Source organism: Egretta garzetta, unplaced genomic scaffold, assembly GCF_000687185.1.
Source record: "Egretta garzetta isolate BGI_Z169 unplaced genomic scaffold, ASM68718v1 scaffold425, whole genome shotgun sequence".
Lineage (NCBI taxonomy): Eukaryota > Metazoa > Chordata > Aves > Pelecaniformes > Ardeidae > Egretta > Egretta garzetta.
Window position 1 is genome coordinate 1,863,895 of NW_009259796.1, and position 14,702 is coordinate 1,878,596.

Here is a 14,702-nt window from a genome sequence, read left to right on the forward strand (position 1 = left end):
CTGATTCAGCCTCTTGACAGTCCTAGCATAAAAATCTGACCTGTGAAGATGTGAAGTATGCACTCTTCTGTTGCGAGAGATGACTTTCTTTACTGAGTAAAGTAGCCCTTTAAGGCATCCAGGCAGAACAGTGTGGAGAGTATTCACTACAGACTTTTTTGATAAACAGAAAATTTCAGACCCCAGAGCTCTCCATTTATCACATTGCACAAGTGTGAGAAATTTGGACATAGGCACAATAAATAAATCAGTAAAAACCCCACAGAGTATGCTGCAGGATGCATTTCAGAGTAGAATCTAAGAGCAGAACTGTCGGTGAAGAGCTTGTCATTTCCAGTTCACGTAGCAGTTGTGAAAAACAGCTTTGCATCTTCATAATACTGCAGCAGTGTAAGGACTGGGATCTGTGCTTCCTAAGGAGCTTAGGAAGCCTGGTGACATGCACTCAATACTTCTGAAGATTGAAATCGGAAACTCTGGCTACTGATACCAGGACTGTGTTAGCACCCATCCATGATAATGCCTTCTCGCTGTGTTGCCACATGGTCACCTCACTGCGGTATGTCTCTACCTGCTTATCCTGCCTCCTGCTATCTTTGCTGTCTCACACTGCGTGCTGTAGGGCACACAGTAGTAGGCCATAAAACCATACTATTTCATCCATTCTCCACCCCTTCTTGCAATGGGCTGTTAGCCTTTTCCCACCTCATGCAGCTAAACAAGGCAAAGCAGGGAGTTGGAAATTCATTAGTTCTTCTCAGAACTTGTTATCATGCCTGAATATTATTTGTTTTAAACCACACGGGGATTAAGATCCTTTGAAGTTCCTTGATCAGTGTTCAGGAGAAAATAAAGTACCAGTTTAAACTTCTGATCTTTCGTAATAGTGTATAGAAAGCCGGTGTTCAAATTTAAGCTTAAAATGACTAAAACTTGATTATATTTAAGTTTGTATTTCAGCTTCCATCTGTGGTGAAATCAAGACCTATTCATCTCTATGATCATTCATAGAGATGGCTTGATTTTTATTCTTATAGATCACAAATTTCTTGCTTGCTCATTGTCTTTGTATAGTCAGAATGACCTTATTTAAAAAATCCTTGTGGTTTAACTTAGTAGGAAGATTATTGTGCATGGTTAGTTGAAACTTCTGTGCTGAGAAGAGTTATGTCCTCTAACAACAAAAGCCTGGCTCTATCCCTGTATTTGCCCTAAGCTGATCTGTGCTAATGCTTGGTGACAGTAGATGGCAGCTAGCTGTATGTATGTTTGACCAGTTGCCTATTCAGTTACTGTCTTTATGCAGACACAGTTAATACTTTCATACCTAAACTCTCCTCTTGGTGTTTTTTTTTTTTAACAGCTAACCACCACTGTCCTCATTGCTAGTGTGATATTGAGTGCCCAGCATAAACAGAGATGGACAAATTTATCCTTGGAGCAGCCAGTCTTAGGATACAGCTATTTTGCAGAAATATTTGATTAGAAACAGCTCACTCTCCTTGAACAATAAAAAATGAAACAGTCAACTTCTTGAATCAAAGCATACATTTAGAATGGTCTTGCGAAACAACAAAGCTTTTCCCAGCACATAAGCTTGGGGTGCTGTGATGCTGAAATGGCAAACGCATTATGGGATAACTGCTGTCTAAAGTGGTCGTGCCCATTCAGTGCAGCAATAAAACGGTGTCTGTTGTTGATTTCCTAGACTTCGATGCCTCCTACTAGCAACGTTCAGTTTGTGGCAGCCTGGTGCAACCCTATATGGACTAAGCTATAAGGTGCATTTAGAAAGCAAATATATACTGTGAGCATGAAGGAGCTTGATCTATCAGGACTGGGGTGCTGCAATGCATGTTTTGAGTATTTTTAGATCACATACTCATTGGATAAAGAATCTTCTGCAGCTTCCTTATAAATGTAATAACTACTGGAGGAGTAGCTCTCTGTGGATCTGTTCAGGACTAGCTTTATAAAAAGTGCTGTAATCATGTGAGCATGAATATGTTTGGAAGCTGTTTCTCTCCATTCCAGCTGACTAATGATTGTAAGCAACATTCAAAGGCCTATGTACACGTGAGGGGCATGGTACAGTCAAGTGCTGAGACAACACATGACTTAATGGATTTACAGTGGGCTATGGCAGTGCCCTACACCTTTTTATTAAAAACTGCTGTAGTCAGAAAACCTGCATATTGTTGTAGGTGTATGGATGATGGTAAACTCTTTCCTGGGGAAGCAGGCACTTAATTGGTAAAACCTAAGTTTTCTTTGATTTTTGTGCTTAGTACACTTTCTAATCTCTTGTTCACATAGTAGTATCTTCTATTTCTTTGTTTTAGTCTTATTTCTTGTTATTAACATAATGCTGTTCATGCCATTGAATTCATCTGTGGTTGACCTGCAGTTTGCTCAAGCTGGAGTTTGTACCCTCCTAATCCCAGGTCTCCTTCATTAATATCTTCCTTGCCTGTAGCCTGGGTGGAGCCTGTTCTGTCCTGCGCTGAGATGGGTATGTGAGCAGACGATTCATAGTTTGCAGTCAATTCATCATTATTTATGATATAATCTGTGCCATCATCCTTCAGTTGGTCCTGTATTCAAACAAAGAAAATGATCAGTAGAAGGGAGACTCTTGAGGAGCATTTTTGTTAAAGCTTAAATGAAGAACACGGGTGATGTAATTCCACTTTCACTTTATTTCATTATTTGCTTATTTTTTCGGCTGTTAATTTACTATCTTGACGTTGATTAAAGCAAATAGTTGCTTACCATGTTCTGCTCTCAAGCAGTGTTGAGAAACATCACCTATCCTTCAGTTCTTTAAGATAATTCCAGTGTTTAAATAGGATAGCCAATACTTTCAGCATCTGGCTGAATTATTTAGAACATGTCACTCATATCTGAAGCTCATAGTATTAGTGACCGTTCTTGAAAATGTAGCACTGCTGAGACCTCTTCTCCACATCCCTGAAGATTTCTTTCTATATAATTCTTAGCCTTAAAAGTAATAAGCTATGGAAAAGGGACTTTACCAAAGTGTTGCATTGAGTATGGCAGGTTTTGGCTTACACCTTAAATATAGTTAACCAAGCTAGGTACTTACGCCGTATGCACTGGGGCTGGTCAGAAGCCTGGCAACAGGATTACACCATTCAGGTAATGTTGTTGTGAGAGGTGGACCGGTGTGGGTTAAGATAGGTTTTAGGTATCTGTGGAATTTGTTAAAGAATATTTCCCATACAGATATTGATACTAACGTGCTTCTCTATTATACAAAGAAATTTAATTTTAAAGCATAAGGTAATCGTGTAACTGAATGGAAACATAGAAAATACAATCTCTTTTTGCACCCATTACTGCATATGTTCACCTGTCTTCAGTCTTGTCTAATGTTTTTCAGTAACAATAACCATCCCCCCAAAACCCAAACCACTTGATGCTCAAAATCTGTCTTGAAGGGTACCAGAATGGCTGAAGGGGATATGTTGTGATATTCATAAATGCAGCAGGAGCTGGAAGAAAGGAAATGTGTACTAAATTATCCTGTTTACTATTCTCATCTACTGTTTGCTGTATGATCTTATGCAATTTTAACAGGAAACAATTTAAGATGCAACTGTATCCGCTACTTTATGTAAGAACAGTAGTGAACATTTTCTTAAACACATATACTCAGCCTTTTGTAAAATCAGTGCATTTCTTCAACAGGCAAAGTATATTTCATCAAATATTACTTTTCTTTATCGTTGGGAGTGTACATAAGTTGTTCTCTGTAATATTTTATTTTCAGCATGCAATACGTTTGTTTTACACTTCATACATCAATGCTTCTTTCTATAAAATTATGTGAATAAATTAGGAACAGGCTTTATACTGTTGTCTCGCACCTGTCTTTCCAATCTTTTCATCCAAAAGTGCTTTATAGAGATAAAAGAAAAACCTGCTCATCTTGAGCAATTATATCATCCTCGTATCTGTCGATAACAGCTCTCCCACGAGTCCCTCAGGTTGACTTATCTTCCCTGCTACTTTTACTCTCAAAGTAATTTTTGGTGTTCTTTGGAAAGCAGGTCTGTCAGCTATTTTTTTTTCTGCTAGGGAAAATTTGCTTTATTGATTGTCATCCTGCTTTATCCCCCCTGCTCCTTCCTCTCTTTCTTGCTTGTGCTTTCTCCCTCACTCTTTCTCTCTGCCTCCTTAAAAAAGAAAGGAACAAATGTAAGACTGAGTAGTGATTTGAGCTCTGCAGCAATATTGTAGAAACACTGAGTAACAGTGGGTCTTAAACCTAACCATTCCTTTTCTTTCATTATTGGTTGTTTATGGTATCACTGCTTTACACACAAAGTACAAATTCTGTATCCTGAAGAAACTGTTATGTAAAACACCCTTATGATCTTGGTTAATCTCAGTTACAGATTGAAAGGCTAAATAACTGGCTCTGCTGTCCTCTATGCTACAGCTGTGGAAGTTGTTCTATAGTATCTGGGGTTTTTGTTTGTGTATTTGTATCTTTTAAAAACTAAATTGCATCTGTCAGACTATGTGATTCCTTCATCCAAGGTCATATACTGAGTCAGTGTGAAAAATTGAGTCAACTCCAGAAAAGATTGTAAGATTTTAATATAAATTCTTACCAAAACCATGATCAAGGTGGGAATCTCATGAGATCAAATTGTGTAGGGAAACTTCCGATCCTCTTGCTTCTGTAAGAGTAAAATCAAACCAAACAATCCTTTCTGATCTTATTTGAAACCTCCACAGTGCCAAGCAGTTAAGAGCTATTATCAAAATCAGTGTATGAAAACCATCCATTAGAGTTGTTTTGTTTTCAGCACTTCAGAAAAACCTAATTAAAAGGCCAAAACCAGAAGTAGGAGTCTAATCTTTGGAAATATGGGCTTTGTTAGTACAAACAACTTGAATTGTTTGAACTGAGTTGTCAGACCTAGTATGAAAAATACAGGCTTGTAATGGAAGTTGCATTTGATTATATTGACTTCTGCCAACTCTGTTCTTTTATTCTCTTCCAGAATAAGTAATTGAAGATGGATATTATTCTACATTTCCTCCTTAATCTGATGATCTCTGAGCTAGGCATTACTTCTAAGGAGCCTTATAACTTTGTAATGAACTTTTTATACCTCAGTAAAAATTTGAGTCCTGTTTTCCCCCATGCTTGCATGAAGCCCAGCACCACATCAGATAGGAATAGGGGGTGCACACTGAAACAGGGTATCTACTTGGCTGCCACAGTAGTCTTGCAGTCCTTTGAGCCACCACCACTCTGCAGCATAAACTTTGTGTCTAGTGTGTTTAACTGGTTGCTGTGTGTGTACACTGATGCTTTTGAGTGGCTTAATTTTCGGCTGCAACAGGTCTTCTAAGTTCCCTTCCTTTTGCATTTGCTCTAATGCTTTCATTGTGTATTGTCCATGCTTCTGCTTTGAAGTCTCTTGAGATGCAGTTTAAAGTGAAGACAATTTTCTTGTGCTTCTTGTGATGCTTCTGATTCTATAATAAATTATTTATCTCTTTGTTACTTACTTAACTGGTTATTATTCATCCCACTAAAGGAACTTAAATTGTGCTGGCCTATTTTTCATTGTTTTAATAACCTATGCCATAAATGTTTCCTCTTTATTGTTGACACAGTTGCTCTGTAATATTGCAGATATAATCACATCGTTCAGTGCAGCATGAAAGAGGAATTCTAATCCATGTGCAGTGCTGGCATTTCAAAAGTGTATCAGACATGGGTCTACAGCATTTTAAGGCTGGCAAGAAGTCTTATCACACTCCAGCTGCTCTGGTTGCATCTCCCAGCACCTCCAGGGAGAAATAATTTAAATAGTGTAATAGAAAAAGGTAGATTTTGCACTAAGGCTGCTTTAAAAATTGGAAGAAACTAAGTGTAATGCCTAATTCAGGGATGAGGAAAAGATTGCAGGAAAATATTCTAGCAATCAATACACTTCTAGATTTGCATTTCAGACCTCCATGGGCAGAACAGCCCACCTGCATGTCTCAGATTCTACACTATAAAATATACTGTGTTAAAGAATGTTATTGTTAAGCTTCTAAGTTGGGAAGCTGAATTCAGGATGCCTATGTATGCACATGTATAGAATTTTAATCCATATATAGTGTTGGCATGTTAGCATGCCTTACTTTCATAATCAAATAGCAATTTTTCCATTGATTTCCCCACGTCTCCAGGCTTCCACTCTCCTGGGTCACCTTCTTGCTATTTGAACATCCCTTTGCTCAGGAAGTTCCAGTCTTCCCTTGCCATTAGCTAGGCAAAGTTCCTCCCCCTCCTCGTCTCACTGACACCAGGCTCAACATCTAAATCTGTTTATTCCTTCCTGGTTCAGCTTCTATCTTCTCTGAGCTTGACTCGTATGATGTCCTCTTCTGTACTGCCTAGCAATAAGCAAAGAAGGCAATGCCATTGGAAGCAAGACAGTCGGCAAGTGTCTGAACAAAGTTGAATCACAGGCAGGTTGTTTGTTGGGGCTGATGAGGATGAGCAACTCCAACAGAGGCTGTGTGAGAGTACAGGGTGCTCAGTAGCAACAGGACTGTCAGAATTTAGCTCTTGAAATTGAAGACGGGGGTGTGTGTGTAGTGGGTTTTTTTAAGTGTGTGATCTATTTTAGGCTGGAGTTTTGAAGAAATGGCATCTCCAGGGTGGAAAAAGAGGTCTTTAAGTACAGTGCATTTAAAAATAATCTCACAAGAATTTATTAGGAATAAACCTGTGGAACTGTGTGATTTCCCCCACCCCCCAAAAAATATTATGCCTGAAACAAACATGTATTAAGGAAATTTTCCTCCTATATACCTATTGCTTCACAAAAATACAGGTAACCCGAACCAGACTTTTCAAGTGAGAAGTCTCAGGTAATCTTTGAGAAACACTACTGCCACTACTCATATTGTAGAACACTTAGGTTTCCCAGCAAATTCTGAGATTTCAAAATAGATTTTGTGTTGTATCAGGATAAAGAATCAGAATCTCAATTTCTGTTCTTTCAGCTAATAAGTATCAAATTACCATGTTAAATTGGCATGTTCTGTCCAAATTTTGAGAACGTTAGTAAAAATTGCTATTTATCTCTCTGGTAAAATGGCATAAGCATGTTCAAATAGGGAAAAATATCCTGACAGAAATGCTGTGGCTGTTTTGACTCAGACTTGGAGAAGGTTCACTCCTGTTGGAGGAACAGAATCCTAGTCCAACTGTGGCTCTGCTGAAAAGCATAATAGTAAAAGAAATAACTTGTAGGTTGGGGGGGAGGGGGTGGGGCATGAACAAAACCCAACAACCACAAACCAACCACAACAACAAAAAAAACCCCAAGACCAAACACTCCCCTCAACTCTCCAACAAAGCAGATGTGGCTGCAGTTAGAAATACATATGGCAGCTCTGCTTTAGCTCTGGAAAGCCCTGCTTTTGGCCCAGAGGGTGTTTTGCTTTTTGCCTCATCGCATAATGGGGGCTCTGTAACTCAAGGAAATCCCACCCTCCCCAAAGGTAAATATGGTCATGCTATAATAGTTACTATTAAAAAGCCCCAAAGAACAGGAATTCTTTTGCTATATGTAATTTTGACTAATAGCACTTTTTTCCAGAGACTATTTTCCTATATCAGACTGTGCTATAAATACACGTTTGTTAAATGTGGTGTTTAATATTCTATTGCTAGGTGCTATGTTTCTGCTGTAGGCATAAGTCTCTAGAGGTAAATGGCACCACTCCCAGAATCCATCCATTATGCAATGTTTTTAAGGTTGAGGTTTGCAGGCTTTTATTTTAAGGTGTCCCTTTTGTGAATATTTTTATTTAAGTCTGAGTTTGTAAATTAGCTATGTAATGAGTTTAATTTTACTCTATATTGTATTTATGGAAAAACATGCAGAAGAAAGGTATCAAAAAAAAAGGTGTTACTTCTGTTCATTTAATATTTTCTGTGGTAAGGACAAACGATGTTTTGTTCCTTATTAGAGGGCTTTTTTTGAGAGAGAGAGAGAGAGAATTATTTTGATATTAGCTACGTGATAACCTAAAGAGCAAACATTTCCATTTTGATAGTGTTTGAGTGGGAGCAGGCAAGCTATGAAACTTTGATTATCTGGCTAAGTTCTGCACGTGGCTGACTCCTGCTAACAGCTGACTGAGATTATTTGGTTACTTTATACAATGGCTTGTGTGCATGACTGAGCTGGTGAGACACAGAGACATCTTCAGGTCTTAAGTGCATGCACAGCAGATTAAAATCACCAGAAGGGGGGAGGGTTTTTTAGAGGTGTCTCTCCTTCTGACTCTTGCAAGAGAGGATGATGTTTTCTTATGTACCACAGAATTTTCTTCAGAGGATGAGGAGTTATCAGTATAGACTTTTTAAAAAGTATAGGACATGGTTATACTAGATTTAATTGTTAGAATAACAGGCATGTCTTTGAAATGACCATGAGATCTACAGTGATTTAACATGTAAAGATAACTTAATCTGCACTGTGGAGAAAGCTGAGAAGGAATCACTAAATCTGGTATAAATTATATTTTAACTTATAGTTGTTACTAGTAAATTCTGCTCTAGTTCTTTGACTTTCTTAAACCACTCCATAAAAAGAGAAGGAAGTCCCACTATTGTTGTAATTTAAAATACTAAACAACTGATGACAAATAGAATCATTTGCGAAGTCAAATCACCAGGGGTGTCTCTTTTTTTAGATTAATTATTTCTGTTTGTCTCTCTTGTGTCTGAGAGCAGGGAGGGTGGATGAAAATCAGTGGTAATAAAAACTAGGCCAGTGCATCCTTACAGGAATGTCTGTCTGTCTGACTGTCAGATTCTACAACTACCTGAAAGGAGGCTGTAGTGAGGTGGGGGTTAGTCTCTTCTCCCTGATAACAGATGATAGGACGAGGGGGAACGGTTTGAAGCTGCGCCAGGGCAGGTTTAGGCTAGACACGTTAGGAAAAACTTCTTCACCGAAAGGGTTGTCAGGCTCTGGAATGGGCTGCCCAGGGAGGTGGTCGAGTCCTCATCCCTGGAGGTATTTAAAAGAAGGATAGATGAGGTGCTTAGGGACGTGGTTTAGTGGTGGGATGTCAGGGTTAGGTTAACGGTTGGACTCGATGATCTCAAAGGTCTTTTCCAACCAAAGTGATTCTATTCTATTCTATTCTTGAGCCAGGTATAAGTGCAGACCCAAAGAATTAACTCTGTATTTTTTTTTTTTTTTAATGCAGAATACAGCTAAAAACTTGCTGCTTTCAACTTTGAAACTGGAAGCGTTGCAGAGATTTGGGAAAAATGGAGGGAGTTAATAAAATAGATCTTAGGTCTTTTTATGCATAAGTAGTTGTACACTGAGAAGTGGCTTGTTCTCTAGTATGTCTGGGATATTTGCAGACCATGGGCTTCTAGTTATAAGCTCACTGAAACAGAGATGAAAACTGAGACATCTTACTCAAGTTATTTGAAGCCTAATATATACTGGATATAACACCTCCATGCAAAGTAAAAATTTAAGACAAATGGAGACTTGCTTATATAATTGAGTGGGTAATGCAACTACTCTTGAACATAGAAGGATAGGACATGCAAAAAGATAGAATACTCATGTAGGATTCAGAAAGAATACATGAACAGGCACAATGTCAGACAAAGTAACATTAGAAAGAGCTTTGGAAGATGCAGACTATGTGAGGCAGCTAAAGAGAAGAAGAAAAAAGCTCCCTGAGATCAGTTGTATTGTAACAAGGAAATGGCATTCCATCTAACAAAAAAACTTAACCAAAATAGAACCAGTCAGCTACACACATGATGAAGAGATAAGACTGCGTTGCACTAGTGATATTGGCATTGATGACATGCATGTGACTTCAGAAAAATGCGTATGTGTTTCAAAGTCAACATCATTGGTATGATTAATTTCCCCTATCTTCAGACACCTTATAGTAGGATATCTGAAAGAAATCTAATCTGCCAGTTTTACCCTATCATCAATAGAGAAATGGCCAAATCCCAAAGCAGTTAGTGTCATCCTGCAGTGCTGGAGTTAATTGGAATGAATTGAAACTAGGATGAGTTTCTTTCTCTTTACTGACTATAAAAGAGTCTGAATAACTTGATTAGACTTAGGTGGCTAATAATTAAGTATCTAAGCTTGGTGAAATGAATTTCACTTCAGGACATAAGAAAATAGAATGCCTGAGGCAAACTATAAGAAACCAAACCCAACATCCTCCATACCAAGGAAACTAGAAGTTTGTGAAAGGCATCCATTTTCATAATTAGGAAATACTATATTAAATTCATTTAGAAGACAAAAAGATAAAAATAATATAAATTTCTGTCATAAATATGGCATCAATGCCAGCAGCAGAAACAAAACCTTCAAAATCATGAAGCTTGTCAAAACCTGAATGACCATGGAATTTGTAAAAAGAAATTTCACCTCAGAGAAAACTTAAGATTTCCTGGCACGTCTGAAGACATAAAAATTTTCTCAGGACATTGCAAAACTGGTCTGTCTCTGGCTTGGTGGTAGGGTTTCTTTTCCTGCAGAAAAGGAACTTCAGCCTGTGGTATATCTTTAGGGTGATTACAAAACTGGAGATACAATTGGCATGAGTAAGCTAAACTGTTGGATTAGAAAGGATGAATGCTGGTGTCACCTGGCTGTGCATAGACCCTTGAGGCCTTAAAAATACTCTGATGCCAGCTGCCTCAGATGAAATCACTTTCAAGCTCTTTTCATAAAGTGCATTCATTGTATAAAATGCCTCAGCCCTGGTACTGGCAGAGGGAATGAGTGTAAAACAGCAAGCAAGTTAGCAAGGATTTCTGTGCTCCGTGTGGAAGACTCTTTCATGAGAATGTCCTCAGCATCACCATCTGCCCAAAACAGATGCGTCAAGAATGAGGACTGGCAGCACCTTGCTAATGACAATCTAATACCAGTGGCACCATGAATCTAAAAGTTTGCAAGACACAGGGAGAGTAAACCTTAAAAATTAAACACAGTGAAGTAAAAAATGGTTTTGATCAAATGAATTACTTCAATCACATCATAGCAGAAGAGAGAAAAGATCTGATCCAAATAAAGTGAAAGCTGTAAAGATTTTTAAATAACCTCTCATCAATAAACTATATCACATACAATGAAGTTGCACCTACTAAGACAGGTACTGAGGATAGCAATGGTTGTAGTGCCTCTACTTTGAGAGGGGAGAACTTGGGGACCAGGAGGGTGGTGGTGGAAGGAGTGGGTAGCAAGAGAGTAATGTGAAAAAGACTTTCCAGACAAGACGGGCATAATTCTGCTCAAACTAAAATACTATAGTGGAAGCAAGGTCATAAAATGGCTGCTAGAACTTTGTAAGCAACAGCTGGAGTAATATTCTTGCTATGGCCCTCTTGTGACATGGATTGAGAGCTAATGCCGGTGCATCAAAATTATACTCAAATAGGAAAGTAATTATTTGGAATTTTTTCAGGAAGTTAGGTCAGATATTTCATCACTACATATATAGCTGCACAATAACAGTTAAAATGGCTCACAGATCTGTGGAGACTGTTTTTTGACAAATCTCCAGCTTCTGCATTGCCAAGATTCAGAGGATGCGCTCACAGTTATAAGGGTATAACTTGAAAGGGAAATATGATCCCCTATGAAAAAATCCAGTAAAGAACTTTTCTTGCACAATTTTGTTGAAGGATGAGCTATGAACATGGAGGAAGGCTTGGAGGAACAATGTGTCTTACATTCTGATGCTTGCTTGTGTTTGTAAAGATGCTAACAAAACCAGAGAAACAGAAGTGATAACTTGCTGTATCTTTTAGAGAAAAAAAAAAAAAAAAAAAAAAAAAGATGCTCTGTATAAAACGAGCACCTCTCTTCCTCTATCAGAAGACTGTAAATAAGGAGATGGATGTCATGCCAGAAGGGAAGACAACAGCAGCTCTAAAAAAAATGAACACTATGAAAAAGTTTTTTGAAGACTGATTGGTACGGTAGTGAAGCTAGACCAGAGAGATATTCTCTTGGCCCAGTATGAGATTATTTTGCTCAGTAATGTGTTGTACTGCTGGCCAGATAGGTAATGAGTAAGAGGCATTGGGAGTGACTTAAAAAACCCCGGTCTTTTAATCTCCCTATGCTGATCTGAGCTGCTGAGAGCCTTTGTAAAGCCTTGTTAATAGAAAGCTTGTTTAGTTTAATATATCCTCTGAGAATCTCTAGTCCTGTGAGCAGACTGGTTCAAAGATTATGTCTTCAGGTTCTCCAGCAGCTTTTTCCAATGTGTAACCCATGTTACATGCACAATTAGCTAGCTGGATGAGGTTGGAAGTCTCTAATAGGTTTGTGAAGAAAGCACATTAAGAAGTGGAGGGCTCAGTGTTGAGGAAGGGAAGATATATTGCACAAGAATAGGTTCTGCTATAATCCAAAGAAAGCAGCCTTCTGGCAAGCCAGATCTTCTTGTAAAGATATTTTAAACCTGAGAAAGACCAGTTAGAAAATCCTCATGATATAACGTTCCCTAAGAGATATGCAAATTTCAGTGCAAAGAACAATTGAGGATAATGAATTATGGCAGATATCCTAGCCAAAAAAAAAAAAAAAAAAGATTTTTACTAAACAAGGATAATAGCTTTTATACTGCTAGGAGTGAAAGAAATGTGAGGTATTTATTCTAATATTACAGTTTAAAATTCTAAATAGGTAAAACAGGGTATTTTGTTTTGAAACAGTGGCAGATTAAAGTAACAGTACAGAGAATACATATGAAAAGAGGTCAAACTGCCATTTGATCAGCAGAGAAGCTTATCAACTATAAAATAGAAATAGGAAAAACTAGCACTAGATTTGCAGTTGGGATATTTCATCTCTCTGCTCCTACCGCTATACTAGTCTGGAGCAGGATAACCGAACTCTTAATATCTGTCTTTGCACAAAAGACTTTCCTGCAAGCCTGTGAATGCTAGAGAAAAGTATGTTGAGTGGGGGCAGTGTGCTGTGAATGGAGAAAGCTGGAGACACATGGGGTGGGGGGTGAGAACAAGGTAGATTTTTGCAAGTGTGACAAGTGACTTTTATGGTTTGGTTAGAAATATAGTTGGGCGAGGGTGGAAAAATAAGATTATTTTCGCCAGAGTGAAGATTTGAAGGGGATATAGTTTTGCAAAACTATGGTATTCCAGATGAGAAGCTGCAATGAGAATTTCTAAGCCTTTCTTCTGTTTTACTACATTTTTAAAGGAACGTGGGTACTTAATAAAATTAAAGGGCACTCACTTTCAGACAAACAGCAGGTATTCAAGGTGTGGCAATTATTGCTTAAATAAATCATGGAGCCTGTGATAAGGAGAAGTGCAGTTTGACATTGTAACCAACTTAGAGCTGCACAAGGCAAGGTGACAGGGGTGTGCCAGACCATAGGCTTCTAGGAGGAGCAAGGGAATTGCCCCATTTTTTTCTGTAGAACCCGCAAGGTGTTACTTGGAGGGTTTTATTTCCTCCATCTGCTGCTGGAACATCAGAATGATGGTAAATAATGGATCTGCCACAGTACGAGGAAGTCTGTGCCCTTGTAATGCTGTCATTGCTGTGTTTGGCTAAAGTATAAAATGCTTTTGTAATTCTTTTAATGGATTATTTTGACGTGGTGTTAGAGATGTTGCAGGTATTAGTCAGGCATGAGTTTCAGAGAGGTTAAGCCAGTCTCTTAAAGCTTGCCTACCTAGTGTCTGACACTTCATTATGTATCCAGTGAAAGATTCTGGAAACAGATTATGAAAGATATTTTTGTTTTAATTTGGCATCAGTCCCTTCTATTTATTGGTGCAATACACTGTGCACATGTACCAATGCTGGCACTGACCCAAATACAGGCAATAATAGAGGTAGGGAAAAGTACAGTGCAGCATGAATGAGCATGAGGTTTTCTCATTCTCAGTGTTTCATTACAGATGGAGAGGTCAGCTATTGGAGTTTCAGTCATGAGTTGCTCATAATACAAAAGCCGGCTATACTGTGCATGAGCAAGAGCAGCTGTTCCGTGAATGTGATTTGGTTAAGAAATGCATTCATTGAGATCACTGTTTTCTCTTTTTCTTTCCCATCTCTGGTAACTCCTGCACTCAACTCCTAATCCAGATCTGATTTCAAAACTGTTTACGACTCTGATTTCACTCTAATGGCTTGTTTCAAAATACCTTCACATTTTAATTGATTTAGACCAAGACTTGTATTCAAGAGCCTAACTCTGTGAATTTATGCTGTTTATTTCCTTTTTCACAGGTATTTTTTCCCCGCATAAAACTGATGCAATCACTTTTTTTTTGTAGAGTTATGGCCTGTTCTGATTCAGGGAACTTTAAAATTATTGCTGTGCTGTTGATGACAGCTTGGTTGGGTGACAGCATTTGGATAGCTAAGCCCTTTGAGAAGTCAAGTGCCTTCAAGTGACCAAATCCCTTCTTACACTCTCTCACAGGGGTAAAACAGATCAAAGTTCTTCCAAAATTTTGTTGCATGTAGAGGGGACCTGTTTTCAGCAGCGCAGTTAAGTCCCTCCAGTATGTTTACATAGCTCTGCAGTTTTCTGTGGAAGGGAGGCAAGGCATGGTCCTTTTTTCTCTGGGACTTCAGCTTTCAGGATTTATGTTAGCAGCC

The 14,702-nt window shown here is 38.4% G+C and overlaps 1 protein-coding gene across 1 annotated transcript in view; it reads right to left on the reverse strand.

The window, feature by feature from the left end:
- Positions 1–967: 967 nt before the first annotated feature.
- Positions 968–14,702, reverse strand: part of SLC9A9 (solute carrier family 9 member A9) — a 209,070-nt gene continuing 195,335 nt past the window's right edge. Inside the window, exons 15-16 of the mRNA XM_009639760.2 lie at positions 3,107–3,212; positions 968–2,594 (exon numbers count right to left, since the gene is read on the reverse strand). Coding sequence (XP_009638055.1) covers positions 2,373–2,594; positions 3,107–3,212 — 328 coding nt within the window. The 3' untranslated portion in view covers positions 968–2,372. The remainder of the gene's footprint in view (positions 2,595–3,106; positions 3,213–14,702) is intronic.